Source organism: Oncorhynchus mykiss, chromosome 19, assembly GCF_057628025.1.
Source record: "Oncorhynchus mykiss isolate SJ-2025 chromosome 19, ASM5762802v1, whole genome shotgun sequence".
In the NCBI taxonomy this organism is placed as follows: Eukaryota; Metazoa; Chordata; class Actinopteri; order Salmoniformes; family Salmonidae; genus Oncorhynchus; species Oncorhynchus mykiss.
The window spans coordinates 50,941,689-50,960,085 of record NC_143040.1 but is presented as its reverse complement, the minus strand read 5'-3'; the positions used below and the strand labels follow the sequence as shown (position 1 = coordinate 50,960,085).

The 18,397-nt window shown below is 41.4% G+C and overlaps 1 protein-coding gene across 1 annotated transcript; it reads right to left on the bottom strand.

Annotated features, from left to right (window-relative positions):
- Nucleotides 1-14,581: 14,581 nt before the first annotated feature.
- Nucleotides 14,582-17,901, bottom strand: LOC110497884 (ADP-ribosylation factor 6). The gene has a single exon (XM_021574332.3). The coding sequence runs from the start codon at nucleotides 17,752-17,754 to the stop codon at nucleotides 17,224-17,226; it is 531 nt and encodes a 176-aa protein (XP_021430007.1). The 5' UTR covers nucleotides 17,755-17,901; the 3' UTR covers nucleotides 14,582-17,223.
- Nucleotides 17,902-18,397: the final 496 nt, after the last annotated feature.

Genomic DNA, 18,397 nt, shown 5'->3' with positions numbered 1-18,397 from the left:
GAAAAGGCAGGAGGAATGTGGCAATTGCACAGAGATTAATTGCCATTTGTTGCCTTTGCTATAAATAACCAAAACAGATCATTTGAGAATTACTGCTAGTGGCTCTCTTTTCTCCCTCTGTATGCTGTCCAAGTGCCACTGGACTGTAGGGCTTCCTATTCAATCCCCTCTTCTCCTTGGCCAGGATATGTTTAGCCTAATTACTTTGACACAGAGCCGGTATTGAGTGTCATCCTCCTCCCCTCTGGGTGGTGAGGACAGGGCATGACAGGGCAGAGGGATGAAGGGGAAGTCCAGTACATGGTGTCATTGAGCAGCATTTCAGATTGTCCCTCTCTCTCCTCTCCCTTACAATTTATCCTGCTATAAAATGTTAACGCTTACGTTCTCTTAAAATGTATCCTCGTTTTCTTTATTTAGGCTAGCACTACAGTAAGAAGGCTTTCACTGAAATGAGAACAGCTGCCATGACCAGAGGAGCCCTGCGATTGCTGCATTCTGATGATGAACTTATCTTTTTGGACCTGACTGTTTCAATTGATAGTCATACTGTATGTGTGCACCTGTCCAGTGTATATGAGAATCATTTTTATTTTATTTTTTATCGTACAACATTTTTGACAAGCAGAATATTACTGCTTAAAAAAACCCAATAAGGACTGCTGGTGGAAATACTTTTAGTATTTCAGAGGCAATTTGGAGCATACTCAATGTGGAGCATACTTCTGTAAACCTGCCTACACATTGTTACTGTGAGATACAACTTCCAAATACCACTTCCTCTGTATTTCACAGTTCTGTGAAAAGGGAAAACATTAAGTCATAATGATGAAGATCATGTGATGGGGCTACTGTTTCCAGTCTTGCATGTAGGTCATCATTCTCATGTTATGGAGTGCTCTGTAAAGGTGCTAGCCATTCTGGAGCACATTCCCAAACCTCTGCATAAATTCCACAGACAGCGAGAGAGAGCAGAGAGACTGCTGCATCACAGCCTAGTGACACAGAAGAGCCTTTGTGTCATCCTCATCAAGCTGCTGCCAATTCATCCTAGCCAGGAGATGTTGTCGCTGCTCCACAAAAGAACACACATTTTCTTGACTACTTAAGAATAGAAATCAGATTGAGATTATTAAAAATAGACTGGTACCAGTAGTGTAAAAGTGGGGCTCCTCTGATACAGTGGAGGCTGGTGGGAGGAGCTATAGGAGGACGGGCTCCTTGTAATGGCTGGAATGGAATTAATGGAACGGTATCAAATGTATGTAAACCCCATGTTTGAATCCGTTCCATTGATTCCATTCCAGCCATAACAATGAGCCCGTCCTCCTATAGCTCCTCCCATCAATCTCCACTGCTCTGATATGACAAAATCCCTCCCGAAAGACCTCCTCCTTCCCCATTGTCTGTTTTTACAGAGCCAGTTGTCTGATTTCAGACTGGCAGGCCCATAGAGTCATGTACACAAAAGCTAAAAATGATCTGACAATGTTCTAAATAGAGCATAACATTTTATTGTGATGTTTTGTATTTGCATTGTGTACAGCAGTGTCCCAGTCTTGGATAAGAAGGCACAGATGGCTGATTATTTTCAAATCTCAGTTCTATACGAAAGGAGTGTACAGTGCCAATGGAGCATAGCCCAATTCTAGAGATTGAATGGATAGAGCAACAGCTGTAAACGGCTGCCTTAATCCACATCCACGTCATCACCCGGGGAGCAGTTGTTGTTGGGGGTTCACTTCACAGATTTTCCCCACCTTGATGGCTCTGGGATTCGAACCAGCAACCTTTCGGTTACTGGCCCAACAGCTTGGCTGCCTGCATGTTGTCAGTCTGAACCCTGACACTACTCCAATTCAGTGGGGGAAAAATACCCAATACTTGAGTATAAGTAAAGAGACCTTAAAAGAAAATGACTCAAGTGAAAGTCACCCAGTAAAATACTACTTGAGTAAAAGTCAAATTATTTCGTTTTAAATATAATTAAGTGTGAAAAGTCAACGTAATTGCTAAAATATACTTAAGTATCAAAAGTAAAACTATAAATAATTTTACATTCCTTATTAAGCTCACCAGATGGCACCCTTTTATTCTTTTTTTTTATTTACGGGTTTGGTATCGTAACACTCAGACATCATTTACAAATGAAGAATGTGTTGTTAATTGAGTCAGCTACATCAGAGGCAGTAGGGATGACCAGGGATGTTCTCTTGAGATGTGCGTGAATTGGACCATTTTCCTGTACTGCTAAGCAATTCGAAATGTAACTAGTCATTTTGGGTGTCAGGGGAAATGTATGGAGTAAAAAGTACTCTTACTTTCTTTAGGAATGTAGTGAAGTAAAAGTTGTCAAAAATATAAATAGTAAAGTACAGATACCCCAAAAAACGACTTAAGTAGTACTTTAAAGTATTTTTACTTAAGTACTTTACACCACTGCTCCAATTAGAGTCTGACATTGAGTGTGACAGTGTGGTGGTGAGCTCCTCTGTGGATGGAGCGTAATGAGAAGTCTCTGAGCGGTGAATGCCTTATATCCGTCAGCCTGTCACTGATGGAGTAGGTTAGTCACTGATCATGGCCGCCAGTGACACTCAGTGAATATCACCACCAAACACCAATCGCTGAAATGCACCACTTATGATAGTTACTCAACATAGATAATGAAAGACAGTTATTCAAAGCCCAGGTGTCAGTATCAGTCAATTAACCTCAACTGAGCACGATAAGTTTCTCTGTTCTAGGTGCACATCTAAGTGATCCCATTATAACAGAGGTGGACTGACACCACACTGGGTAGGTCAGTGCTGCACCTCTACTTAACAAAGGTGCATGGCAAATACAGGCCCTCTGACTCACAAGATCTGATACAAAGACATACTGTACACACAAGCACGCATACCCTCAATAGACAGAGGGTAAAACACCCAACTAGAAAATGATTGTGTATTACACTAGATTTATAAATTAGTTATTTTCCCCTCAACAACAGGTGTAGTCTAGAGTGCTGTTCTTCCTACTATACAACACATCTCAAAGAGAATGGGGGATCAGACACTCTTTACTCATGTCCTGTACAGCTGGTCAAACACAGTGCTCTCTGCAAGTCCAGACATTCTGGGAAAAATACTGTATAAATCAGCTTTTTTGTGTGTTCACACCCTCACACAGCTGTGATAGATATACTGCAATACCCCAGAGGGCCAATACAGACAAACTTGAGGCTTTCACAGAGTAGGATAGAAATAGAAGCCCCCTCCCGGGTTCCTTACAAAAGAGTGTTATGTGAGTCATAATGCATTGCTGTTGCTGATTATGGGTCAATGCACAAGCTGCCAACTAGACTGGACTCTTCATTTGTTTAATGGATCAAATTGCTATGGTGGTTAACAGGCTCATGTCACCACCTCAGTACATTAAAGAGCACTGACCACCAGTCGTTAATCATTTATAACAGGACTTTATTCAACCTCTGCCTTCTTACTATTTGCCCCCACCCCCTAACCTTGTTCCTTAAATATGATTGGAATGTATTCTGGGAGCTATGCCCAGTGTGCATCTATGACTTTCTGGCCCTAATTCTCACTAAACTGATCCACTGCATTTCAATATTTACTATGTGTTTAACCTAAAATACATTCAGCAGTGATAACCAATCCTCAACCTCAAGTCAATACTTTGCTCACAGACAGCAGCTGTATGTATTTGTTCACCCTGGTCTGCTGAGAGCTTGCACGTATGACTTCATTCAAGCCCCGGCAGGAAACCCAAAGCTAAATTCAAAACCACTTCCTGTCCCATCTTTAAACTGAGCACTTTTGTGTGTGTATACTATTGACAGTGTGTCAGAGGTAGCTATAACTCATTGTGGGTTGGGATTACCAGAGGAGAGAGGTTCCATAATGGATGTTTTACTGTACTTGAGGATAAGCAGTTACCCAACAAAGCTTTGTGCAATGTGGTTTTGAGTGGGGCTCCCTCTACCACTTGGCAGATGTCAAATAATCTACCATAGTCACTGTGTGTGTGACTCACAAACCACACTGCTTATCCCCCTGGGTGTGGTGGCTGAATGTAAGCTCCAGCGTTGGGCCATCAGTTGACCACACTCAGCCCAAACTAAGAGCAGAAGAGAGTGGGCCAGAGGTGAGTTACTCACAGGGCCTGATGCTTTAGTAAGCCTAACACCACAGACAGGGGTGAGGCCTAAGTGCATGTCTACAATGCTGTACTACTCACCATGTATACTCACATGCCTTTGTTGAAATATTAATGTTACATATTTGCCTAGAGGGCAAAGACCTCAACCTGGCCAAGAGTGCAATGTGAAATTGTTCACAGGTTTGTGGTCTCTCGTTTTCTTCGCCGTCTTCCCCTTTCCAGATAGCATAGAGGAACTCCACTACGGGAAACAGTTCAAACTAAATTACCTCAGTGTTACCAAAACCACTCCACTGGCCCCATTAGGGCGTTACCATACCTACCGGCCCAACAAACTGATGAATTTGTCTTGCACATTCTTGGAGAAACCAGTGAAAGGGTGTGCACGTCAAGCTGTTCCCTTTGCATATAGTTATGCTCTCGCCCTCCTGCTATGTCAGTTTACCATACAGAAGTCAAGTGATACTGATGATCGAACCTTCAGTGGCAGGGTTCCAAGAACACGTGGCTGTACATCACTGGTAACACTGAAGTTCAGTGAACACATGCAGTGGTTTTATTGGGTCCTGGAGCACTGGCACTACACATGCTCCATGACCACATCTATGATCATTCCCCCTTCTGTGGTAAAGGTATTTTGGCAAAGCATCTAAGGCCAATCCCAACTGTTGAGACATCTGACCATGTAACATCTACCAAGTAAATATACACCTTCATTCCTTACACAAACGCATTAAAATATACAGTGCATTCGGAAAGTATTCAGACGCCTGGACTTTTTCCACATTTTGCTATGTTAGACTTTTTCTAAAATTGAATAAATTATATTTTCTCTACAAACTACACACAATACCCCATAATGACAAAGTGAAAACAGGTGTTTAGAAATGTTTGAAAATGTATTAAAAATAAACAGAAATACCTTATTTACATAAGTATTCAGACCCTTTGCTATGAGAGTCGAAAATTGAGCTCAGGTGCATCCTGATTTCATTGATTATCCTTGAGATGTTTCTACAACTTGATTGGAGTTCACCTGTGGTAAATTCAATTGATTGGACATGATTTGGAAAGGCAGACACCTGTCTATATAAGGTCCCACAGTTGACAGTCCATATCAGAGCAAAAACGAAGCCATGCGGTTGAAGGAATTGTCAGTAGAGCTCAGAGACAGGATTGTGTCAAGGCACAGATCTACGGAAGGGTACGAAAAAATTCTGCAGCCTCGAAGGTTGCAACGAACACAGTGGCCTCCATCATTCTTGAATGGAAGAAGTTTGGAACCATCAAGACTCTCCGTAGAGCTTGCCACCCAGCCAAACTGAGCAATCGGGGGAGAAGGGCTTTGGTCAGGGAGGTGACCAAGTCTGTCAGTCTGACAGAGCTCCAGAGTTCCTCTGTGGAGATGTGAGAACCTTCCAGAAGGACAATCATCTCTGCAGAACTCCACCAATCAGGCCTTTATGGTAGTGTTCAGACGAAAGCCATTTCTCAGTAAAAAGGTATATGACAGCCCACTTTGAGCTTGCCAAAAGGCACTAAAAGTCTCTCAGACCATGAGAAACAAGATTCTCCAGTCTGATGAAACTCTTTGGCATTCAGGACAAACGTCACGTCTGGAGGAAACCTGGCACCATCCCTACGGTGAAGCATGGGATGTTTTTCAGCAGCAGGGACAGGGAGACTGGTCAGGATTGAGGGAAAGATGAACAGAGCAAAGTACAGAGAGATCCTTGATGAAAACCAGCTCCAGAGTGCTCAGGACCACAGACTGGGGGCGAACATTCACCTTCCAACAGGACAACAACCCTAAACACACAGCCAAGACAACATAGGAGTGGCTCTGGGACAAGTCTCTGAATGTCCTTGAGTGGCCCAGCCAGAGCCCGGACTTGAACCCGATCGAACATCTCTGGAGAGACCTGAAAATAGCTGTGCAGCGACGCACCCCATCCAACCTGACAGAGCTTGAGAGGATCTGCAGAGAGGAATGGGAACCCCCCAACAATTTATTAGTTCATTTATTTAACTAGGCAAGTCAGTTAAGAACAAATTCTTATTTACAATGACGGCCTACCAAAAGACCTCCTGCGGGGACGAGGGCCTGAGATTTAAAAAATAAATAAAAATACAATATAAATATAGGACAAAACACACATCACGAGACACACAACACTACATAAAGAGAGACCTAAGACAACAACATAACAAGGCAGCAAAACATGACAACACAGCAATGGTAGCAACACAACATGACAACAACATGGTAGCAACACAACATGGTAGCAGAAAAAAAACATGGTACAAACATTGTTGGGCAAAGTCAACAGCACACATGTCAAGAAGGTAGAGACAACAACACATCATACAAAGCAGCCACAACTGTCAGTAAGAGTGTCCAGGATTGAGTCTTAGAATGAAGAGATTGAGATAAAACTGTCCAGTAAGTAGGGGGGGGGGGGGGGGGGGGAACAATTTCATCCATTTTAGAATAGGGCTGTAACATAACAAAATGTGGAAAAGGTCAAGGGGTCTGAAAACTTTCCGAATGCACATCTCCATCCTTACACAAAATAATGAAAACCCATTGCTAGCCATCTTTTCCTCTCAGGAAGCCTCTGGGATTTCAGCCAACCTCAGCAGGAATAGAGAGGGGGGCAGGGGGTCTCATCGTCGCAGAGGAATGGTCGTAAAACCTGGCTGACTATCTCTGTCCTCGTATGGCTGTCATAAAGGTTGTAAGTAATGAATCAGGGAGAACCACAGTAGCAATCAGTGTCCTAATGGAGGCCCTTGACTGAGCCCCTACTGAGAGGAGGGTGACGGAGTGTGTTGACACCAACACACAAGCACACTAACTGCGTCTGAGGAAATGCAAGTAAGCATATGTTTAAGTGTTTGTATATGTTTTATCAGTGCTGTAAATCACACAACCCCATTCCTGACCAGTAGCAAATACCAAGCAAAGAGGAATCCACATTGGAGAGACAGTTTGACAGCACAGCTGAAACATGTTCATCCTTTTCCATCTCCTAAGTAAGAATGTTCATGGTATGCCATACGTTCTATTGACAACACTATAAATGCTTCTGAACAGTGAACAAGTTTTTATCCACTAACTCAGCTGTGTGGGGTGCACATTTGCTTGTGGCATGTGGTTTGTGTGATACATTTATCCAGTGCCTTATCATGTGGGTAGATGTCACCTGACCTGTCTGACCGAAACTGAATGAGCCAGAATCAGTCCATGGTCAACTGGAAATGTGTCACTTTGCTCATCCCGCAATGATTGTGTTTTCAGCAACCAGTAGCTGCTTGTGGGTGCTTTTTATGCGCTACAGTCATTTATGATTGCATGTCCACTTATATTAACTATAAATATTAATAAACGCCTACAATTTCCAAAAGATAACCAAACAAAAACATATTTACTTTTTACAAGGTGTTTGTGCCGTCATGTGCATTAGTAGCACAATTTCTAACTTATTTGCATTCGTTTTTACTTACACTTGTATGTTGACTTCTCCATTGATGTTGTTTTTAAGTTTTGGCTGACTTTTCTTAACGGATGTACAATCGTCACGAATTGAATTATGAAGAGTTTCAGGCATAATTGTACACTCGCAAAGCTGACTAAAAACGAGGGCTGAGGGGCTAAGGTTGCTTGGCTAATCATTTGGACCACCCTCCAAGATGGCGACGGGGATTCCCCCAAGGGCATAAGGCGAGTGTAAATGGACGAGGGTGTGTCTTTTATGAGTTTGCACCACAGCCTTAGTGTAATGAATCTTGTCCAGGAGAGAATGACTGCCCCCTCGCATTGAGGATTTCAAGCTAAAGGCCGACCGCGGTAGTTTTTTCCCCTCATTGAGATAACATCTCTTTTCCAAGAGAGACCTGGTCCAATAGCTGCAGGGGGAACAATGTTTCATACACAACAACTTACATACACTAACAACATTAAACAACTAAACTCAGCAAAAAAATAAACGTCCTCTCACTGTCAACTGCGTTTATTTTCAACAAACTTATGTGTAAATATTTGTATGGACATAAGATTCAACAACTGAGACATAAACTGAACAAGTTCCACAGATATGTGACTAACAGAAATGGACAAATGTGTCCATGAACAAAGGGGGGGTCAAAATCTAAAGTAACAGTCAGTATCTGGTTTGGCCACCAGCTGCATTAAGTACTGCAGTGCATCTCCTCCTCATGGACTGCACCAGATTTGCCAGTTCTTGCTGTGAGATGTTACCCCACTCTTCCACCAAGGCATATGCAAGTTCCCGAACATTTCTGGGGGGAATGGCCCTAGCCCTCACCAACAGGTCCCATACGTGCTCAATGGGATTGAGATCCAGGCTCTTTGCTGGCCATAGCAGAACACTGACATTCCTGTCTTGCAGAAAATCACGCACAGAATGAGCAGTATGGCTGGTGGCATTGTCATGCTGGAGGGTTATGTCAGGATGAGCCTGCAGGAAGGGTACCAAATGAGGGAGGAGGATGTCTTCCCTGTAACGCACAGCGCTGAGATTGCCTGCAATGACAACAAGCGCAGTCCGATGATGCTGTGACACACCGCCCCAGACCATGACAGACCCTCCACCTCCAAATCGATCCTGCTCCAGAGCACAGGCCTCGGTGTAATGCTCATTCCTTCGACGATAAATGCGAAACCGACCATCACCCCTGGTGAGACAAAACCGTGGCTCGTCAGTGAAGAGCACTTTTTGCCAGTCCTGTCTGGTCCAGCGCAGGTGTGATATTCGGATGTACCGATCCTGTGCAGGTGTTGTTTCACGTGGTCTGCCACTGCGAGGATGATCAGCTGTCTGTCCTGTCTGAGGCATCTCACAGTACGGACATTGCAATTTATTTCCCTGGCCACATCTGCAGTCCTCATGCCTCCTTGCAGCATGTCTAAGGCATGTCTAAGGCACGTTCACACAGATGAGAAGGGACCCTGGGCATCTTTCTTTCGTCGTTTTTCAGAGTCAGTAGAAAGGCCTCTTTAGTGTCCTAAGTTTTCACACCTGTGACCTTAATTGCCTACCATCTGTAAGCTGTTTGTGTCTTAACGACTGTTCCACTGGTGCATGTTCATTAGCTGTTTATGGTTCATCGAACAAGCATGGGAAATAGTGTTTAAACCCTTTACAATGAAGATCTGTTAGGTTATTTGGATTTTACGAATTATCTTAGAAAGACAGCGTCCTGAAAGAGACGTTTCTTTTTTTGCTGAGTTTATTAACACACATACAGTACAACAATTACATATTACGTTAAAAACACAAAAGTCTTGACCAAAAAACAGCTGTCCTAAAGACAATTACACTATTCTATGATATATACATTGATCAAGTGTTTAAACTCCGCCAACAAAACTAGATGGGGCGGCAGGTAGCCTAGTGGTTAGAGCATTGGACTATTAACCTACAAGGTAAAAATCTGTCGCTCTGCCCCTGAACAAGGCAGTTAACCCACTGTTCTCTGGAAGGCCGTCATTGAAAATAAGAATTTGTTCTTAACTGACTTGCCTGGTAAAATAAAAAATATTAATTTTAAAATGTTCAGGAGAGAATTCCAGGACCATGGAGCTGAGTAACTAAAATTATTTCTACCATAACCTGTTCTAATTTTTGGTACCGTTGGAAGCAAATGAGAATGGGACCGTAATTGATATTTATTTGCAGGCATTGTTTCCAGAAAACAGGATCCCTCATTAATGTGAATGGGGAAATGCCGAGCTTCGTGGTCAATATTAGTGGATATATTAAAAAAAACATCAAACACAATCATGGTACCAATAATTGCTTCTATTTCACCAGATGTATGTCCTTGAACCAATTACTTTCAAATTTCATACAGACGAAGTTAAAATGATAATTTAGTAGCTAATGGCAGCCTGCAGTACCTCAGTTAGCCTTCAACTTGATATATTCATTGAAGGGGCAGCACTGAGCTAGCCTGCAACATCACTTCCTAGAATAGCTCAAATGCATCTTTCTTTTTTCCAACGCAGTTAAGCTAAAACCACACCCCGTTATTCAGAGGGGCGTTCTACTATGCTCACATTGGCTAGCTAGCGTTGTCTCACTGACAGGCGATCAGCGCAGAGACAGTGGTAAGGATGGAGTGTAATTTAACAATTAGCTGCCTACCGTAATAAAGGCCTATTATTATCATCATGTTTGGTAACGTTTGCCCATGTATTTATTTTCAGTTTCAATGAGTTGCAAAAATGTCTCAGAACTCAGCTGACCTTCAATTGAGAAAATTTTAGCTAAGTTAACTTAGTCTACTTAACGTTACTAGCTCAGTATTTGAGGTTGTTATATTATCATTAGTAGTGTATTATCAGGTAAAAGCATATGCTTATTATTCACAATTTCGCATATTTATTCGCTAATCATTCAGTCGAATACGCTATACTACAGCCATTGAATCGGTCTTTGAGCGTTAAGGGACGTTAAATGGCTAGCTAGACATTATGTTGTTATATTTTTCAATCTCGAAATACAAGGGCAAATGTTATTAATCAGTGACTGAAATTTTGTGCTACGTGATATTCACTCCCGGACATGGAGAGCGCTCAAAAGCGTTGAAGAACGGCCCTCTGAATAATGAGGCGTGGTTTTGGCTTAACTGGGTTGGGAAAAAGAAAGACGCAGCTCCAACTGGGCATGCAATGGTTCCAAAAACACCATGTTGCAAGACGGTGACACGCTGAAATTACACTTCCTGGTCTTCAAACACACCACTGAGCATTTTCATAGGAAACAATTCGTCCATATTTTTTACAGTCTATGGTCGTGTACTGGGCGATTTCCGCTTACCTGTAAATAGGCCAGCTGCAATGTCAAAATTGGTTATATTAAAAAAATTCATGAAAACTAAAATTAGCTTTTTGATTTTAATTTAAGGTTAGGGTTAAGCATGAGTGGTAGCAGTGTGGTTACCTTCAAAATCAGATTTTATGAAATGTTTGGAATACAGTGATCACCGTCATTGTAAATAAGAATTTGTTCTTAACTGACTCGCCTAGTTAAATAAAGGTTCAATTTAAATGATATATATATATATACATTTATTGCTAAACCTATCAAATCTATAAAAGGACACTGTCCCGTGCTGTGCTGCTGAGAAAGGAAATACCCGTTGCTGTTGAATAAAACTAACAGATCTTCTGTTGCCCAAAACCCCAGGGCATACCCGCATCAGTCCTGTCTTTGTGAGAACTGTTCTCCCTTTGTCCTTAATCAGATTTAAATGGGAGAACTAAAGCATTCCTTCCATTGCTCCTCCTCAGTGTCTGTCTCGGTCTGGCTCCAATGGAGTCCTATTGCTGGTGAATTGTAATTATTATTATTTTTTTAATTGTTAAAACAGGGGGCACATCGGACTAATCATATTCATAGACTCCGTGACCACAATAAATAAGACCTCAGCACAATAAGCAATATATATTTTGTATATATTGTAGGGGTGCACCACAGTGCATGCACTATTTGTATTTACATTCACATTACTATTTCAGGCAACCAGTTAATATACAAACACTCAATCAGTATGTTTTATAGACATGACATCTAGAGAAATGCAATCCAATCAGTCAGATAATTAACAATAAAGAACCGATATGAAAATGATTGATAATGTTAAAAATGACAGTTGACCATGAAAACTTAAAAGTTGGAGGGACTTGGCCTGTCTTTACTTGTCCTGCCCTATAACAAGCATGTGGGGTTCGAACAATTCTATTAAAATGTATTCATCAGTCCCACCAAGCCACTGCAGTTTAAAACGGGGATCAATAAATATCCCAGGAGAGACCTGCCTTCCCTCTCTGTGGTACTGCCAGATATTGACTCTGTGAGATGCTGCGAGTCCTCCGTCCTTCAACATCGATCGAGGGGTGGATCACTCTCCTCCCACTGTTGAGGGATGCCCATCACACCCCAGGCTGATGATGTTCTACCCAAACCATCCATCCAATGTCGAGGGACAGGAGACCTATCCCTGGGCCTTGTTGACAAATAAGTATGAAACTCATCCTGTACCAAATGCTAGGGCCAGTTCGAGCACCCCTTTCCTTCCCCAATCCTGCTCAGGTTCAAATTCCCCCTACTATGTAACTGTCTCCTCATCAGTACAGTGATGGTGCTGTATTTAAACAAGGCACAATTCATCAAACATAATTTCTGGACATCAGTCCTTTCCCACACCCCACTCCGCATACAATGTCCACATCCTCTCAACAATGGCCACCCAGTGCTAGAGAACCCACCAACAACCCCTTCCTGACTTGTAGCAACTAGCAAACAAAGAGAAATCCACTTTGCAACTCAAACTTGTCTGCAAGTTTTAGAGACAGTTTGGCAGCACAGCTGAAACATGTTCATCCTTTTCCATCTAAGTAAGAATGTTCATGGTATGCCATACATTCTATTGACAACACTATAAATGCTTCTGAAAAGTAAACATGTATATATCCACTAACTCAGCTGTGTGAGGTGTATAGTTCAAGGGCATGATTCATAACTTCCTGAAGCTATACTATCAGCTGGTGTCCCATGTGATGTGACACCACTGCCTGGGCTTCTGCAGTGTCAGTCAAAATACACCAACCAGCAGCGGTCCATATTAGACACAGAGTCAAATGAAAGCCATATCATTTATCGCAACTGTATGACAACCTCCCGTTGCCTGGGCTATCACTGATTTTGTGCATCTGTCCTATGACTTTCTTAGGTTTAAAAGTCAAGCCTGCCTCTACTTCTCTGGGCTTTGGACTCTTAGTGAACTCCACTTACTGAACCAATAGGTTGATTACAGACGATGGCCTTGGCATCTCTCTTCAGCATGTGCCAACCAGATAAGTTAATGCTGGTTCTTCAGCTGATCGAGTCAGTGTGTCTGAGTATAGAGGCTACAGTCTCTGGCACTATTATTTTTACTCTTGTAATGAGGACTACTCAATAAGATTCATTAAGTCAAGACTTAGAAAACACCTTGGGGTGGTACAATTAGGAAATGGCCTAGTGAGACCCAGAAAGACAAGGCACCATTACTGCCTGGTGTGGGATAATATATAAATTAATGAGTAACTAGAGACCTTGTCACATTGTGACCTTTAATTTGATTCCTTAATCTACATTTACCTCTAGGCAAATATAAAACACAATTCAAGAAAAAGAAAGCACATTTAGCAGGGCAAGTTCTACAAACAAAATCATATTTTTTTCTGAGTTTAACCAATCTGGTGGACAGTTTACAATATTCACAGGACCCCAGACAAGATACAAACCAGCATACAGCTGGATTGCTTACTGGAGAGGACAACAACTTGGTAGCAGATGTTGGTCTGTTTTTTAAAAACAATATTGTACACTATCCCAAGAAACTATATATATATATATATATATATATATATATATATATATATATATATATATAGCTGACAGAATTCAGAAACTGCTGTATTGCTCCAACATTTATGCAGCCTGTCAACCCCCAATGCAGGCTAGCAATGTGGCTCTGTAGTTATTCCACTGAGACCATTTGGACTTCCTGTTTTGTATATGGGGTAAAAGGAAAAACATATATTTCCCAATTCAATGGTGGCGAACAGTGACAAAAGGCTTTGAGGGTGGACAGCTATATAAACTGCCTGAAAAGTCTCAATGCAACACACCAACAAGACATTGTGTTCTTCACATAAAATATAACAGAATGAGTCATTACCTAATGTGAATAGAATGCTGAAAAACACAGGAAGGTTACATTACGTTAAAAACATGCAAAAAAAATTGTTGACCAATTCACATCAAAGAGTAGTCCATTCATCTGGTGGGAAATTGCACTCTTGGTAAAGGTTAAGCTTGCCACACCTTAAACCACAGCTTTTACTTATGCAGTTAAAATAGGTCTCAACATATACTGGCAATTAGCCTACGTAAAAAGAACATCTTTAAGCACAGTACTGAAGCACTGAAGGTGTTTTGTGTTGGATATTTTAACACCTGGCAGTTTGTAGCACATCAAACGTGCGAGCTCTGCAAATTTCATTTCACCTTTATTTAACCAGGTAGGCAGGTTGAGAACAAGTTCTATTATAAATCATTCCTCAAGGGGATAAACGCTCACATAAAGCAGATAAGAATTTCCCCAATGCAAGGGTGGTAAACTATAAGCAAAGAACAATCACAATCCTATCTCTAGCCTTTTGTACATACTTTCTTATAATGGATTTTGAGTCCTTGTTGTGTATTATGATAACTGTGTTCCTTTGTATTTATTATGGATCCCCATTAGCTGCTGCCAAAGCAGAGTCCAGCAAAATGAAGGCAATTTATTCAATTAAATCACTTTTGGTCAAGTTATGATCAAAATAAGAAAATGAGACATGTAAAATTACTTTTTTAATTAGACATTACAATGACATTGTTCTGTACATGGTTCTCCAAGTCAACATAGGAATAAGAGAGCTGAAACAAAACATAATTTCACCAGGGAGCTGCTCTCTCCCATTGCATGACAGGCCCACTCTGCTGAAGGGTTACTATACTTCTGTACTCATGCTGCAGATACAGGCTAGTAAAAGGTCTCGCATCCTGAGACATATGAATGGTAGTAGGTTGAGAGCTCAGAGCTGAATGACATTCCTTTGGAAATATTGAGTCCATTGACGTCATAACCATCAATGTTACCCTATGAACAAAAGCTGCATTCTGAAAAGCATGTTTGGGTTAACGGAGACCTGTTTCAGTTTGCTTGAGCACAATCTGGGGTCAAAACACAAGTACACAAAAAGGCCAATTAATTCACAATATAGCCCACTATAGGGAATCACTTGTGCAACTGGGTTCCAGATGGTGAGTCTAAGCACTACACTCTGGCTGTGTCCCAACTCTGTCTTGTTTCTTACTAAAACGGCATACTGTGTACTAATCGTACTAAATACTATTTAGAACGTACTGTTCAGTAAAATCGAATACAGTAAGCAACAAATAACATACTAGGCTCATCCATACTGAGAATGCATAATCTAATGCTCAAATTGTATTGATTCCTGCCATTCGTTTATTTTTGGTAAAGCACATCACCATATCTGATTATCAGCTCTTATCAAACACAAGTGGGTCTTGAAAAACTATTCTCTTCCTTAATAGTGTGCAGTGAATTTTACTAGATGAAATGTCCGAAATGAGTATGACATCCTGGCATTTAAAGCATACACAATTTGACATTGCACATACTATGAAACATTTTTGCATACCCAAAACACCTACTATTTTGAATGCAAGTATGGGTATTCGGACACAGTCAATGTCTTTCCTGACAATTTTGTCACAACAATGTCCAGAATGTTGACAATTAAATGTACGCAATGGCAAAACTTTTAAATCACACCTTGCAGTGTTTTCGTCAATACAAATCTAAAACAAATACCTACATTTGCTAAATGGTTTCTGTATTAAAAACATGTTTAATATAAGGTGTTGTAGTTGTCCCAAACAAGCTAGACTAAACATCAGACTTTAGTTCTGAAAGGAAAAACTATGAATCAGACCCTTATGTTACTCACAATCCAACAGTATCTTTAAAGCATACATGAACCAAGCCTGAGCCCTAATGAAAATACAAATCCAGCTCCATTAGAAAATATATAAAAATGTGATAAAGAATAGGCAAAGTTGGTAATCTCTGTAGCTTTGAATTATGAACACATTTAATTGATATTCATCAAGCCACATAATGTCCCCTAGGCTTGCTACAGAGTAGACGCTAACCCTTATTCATGACTCCAATTCCACTGCATTACATTGAGCCATTGGATCTGGCTCAATGCCAACACTGCACAAATGCTCTGCCTAAACTCAAATATACCTTGCACGCGATACAGTTTTGGAAACATTTGGAACTTAACTTACATATTAGCAAAAAATATTTTTTTCAAATACAAAATGTACACGTACTCTAAGCAGTTTAGGAAAGTTGCACCCGGCTGTATTTTCAAGAACACCGCCTCCAACAGGCTACACTTCCTCCCCTCCAATTTACACTTTAAAAGTCTCCAATGGCGCGTAAAGGTTACTACAATCTTCACTTTGTTGATCTACGTGCGTGCAAATTTTGGAGCAGCGGACCCGTTGGTAAAATGACATCTTCACCGGTCCCACTCTAATTCACAAGGGGGCGACAGCATTTATTTTTTATTTTTGTCATTTCCTTTTGTGAAATCAAGGAAGAGTCGCCTTCCCTTGCTAGTAGTAGCTAGTTGGCAGCATGGCTAGCTGGCATTAGCCTGACTAAAAACATAGCTAGCCTTTTTAGCTTCTCACATCTCCATGCGAAAACGTACAGGAGGGTAGCTCTCCGGGGAACAGGGTTGGAGAGCCCGGCATACAGCATTGGTCAGATCAAGGAACCATGCGGCAACACTGCCCCCATGTTGCGGAAGGAATGGTACAGCACTCCAAAATGTTCAGGTAGTACAAAAGTACGGTGAATGCCGGAGCGCAAGGAGCCTCCTGTACGCTACATGGCTTCCGCAGTGTGAATTTACCTTAACCGGGGAGGACGTTTCATTCCTCGGCAGAGGGCCGTTAAAAAAATTAGAATGCCAGGTGCAACTTCGCTAAACTGCATCATTTGTATTTGAATGATTATTTCACCCTGATGTGAAAGTTTGCAACTAAAGGTTTCCAAAACTGTATCGCAAGCAAGGATTATTAAAGTTTCTAAACGTTAAAACAGAGCACCTGGAATGTAGTTCACATGGAGCCAGCTGTACTCCATACCATCAGCTAAGAACCCAAGACAGGGACCGGCTTTAAGACACCTTGGGTTCTCAAGAGCTAAGTAGAAGCAAACTATAAGCCAGAAAACCAAGTTTATAAAGATAAATTAGTTATAGGGTCATCATAGTAATAAAAAATAAATGGAGATCAAACTTCTCTTTATTATATATTTATTTGAGAAGTAAAGTGTTACTTGCCTCAATTTGACTTTTTTGTAGTTTAATCTAAAACAGTAATCACTCAATCATTAGGATTTGTAATTTGATGTTAGCCATGTCAAACCCTCATATAGTCCGTCTCCCGTCGTCGCACAGGAGGGCTGAACATACCAATTCCTATCTCTAATGCGGGTCAATCCTAGTTTCTCTTGGATTTCGTGTGGCTTCATGGCATCGGGCAGGTCTTGCTTATTGGCAAAAATCAAGATGATGGCGTCCCTCATCTCACGGTCATTAATGATGCGATGGAGTTCCTGCCTGGCCTCATCAATGCGATCTCTGTCTGCGCAATCCACAACAAAGATTAACCCTTGAGTGCCCGTGTAGTAGTGTCGCCACAGGGGACGGATCTTATCTTGGCCTCCAACGTCCCATACATTGAATTTTACATTTTTGTAAGTCACAGTCTCAACGTTGAAACCAACTGTGGGAATTGTGGTGACCGACTGTCCAAGTTTCAGTTTGTAAAGGATGGTGGTCTTTCCAGCAGCATCAAGTCCAAGCATCAATATTCTCATCTCCTTGTTGCCAAAGATTTTCGATAGCATTTTCCCCATCATGTAAACAGTGCATAAATATTCCGTTCAAAATGAAAAAAATGGTTGGATTCTTCAATATTTCCCTTTTAACTTCCTTAATGTCAAAACCATGCAGGTTAACTTTATTTGCTTAACCGGGCGTAACTAGGCAACTAATTACAAATGGACATGGTGTGAAATATGAAGCTCAAACTGAGTCATGTGAGGGTCTATCAATGCTTCACAATGTGTCGGCCAAAGAAAGGAATCTCAAACTGGCAACAATAATATTCCTGGTGGCAAATCATTAGCTAACTTGTAGTATTGCTGTTCATAACTTAAATTCTCAGAGTTTGAGACACCCAAGTTCAAATGTGTACCCAAAGGTGAGATAAGTAAATTGTATGACAAGCCGTCTAAGTATATTGTTACTTCTTAATTGTAGCTGTCACAAAATGTTCATACTATTGATTTCTATTCTCTTCAGGGTCGGGAGGGGCGGGGTAGTGGATATGTTGATAGAGCAAGGAAGTCAAATAGGCCCTCCAAAAAACCTGCGGTACTTCTTACTTCCTCTTGGTGAATGTGTCTCGAGGTCCCCCTCCTCGTCCTTGTTCCGATCAACACCACCGGAGGAGAAAGGCAATGTTCTGCAGCTATTCCATCAAACGTCACGCTGGGCTAC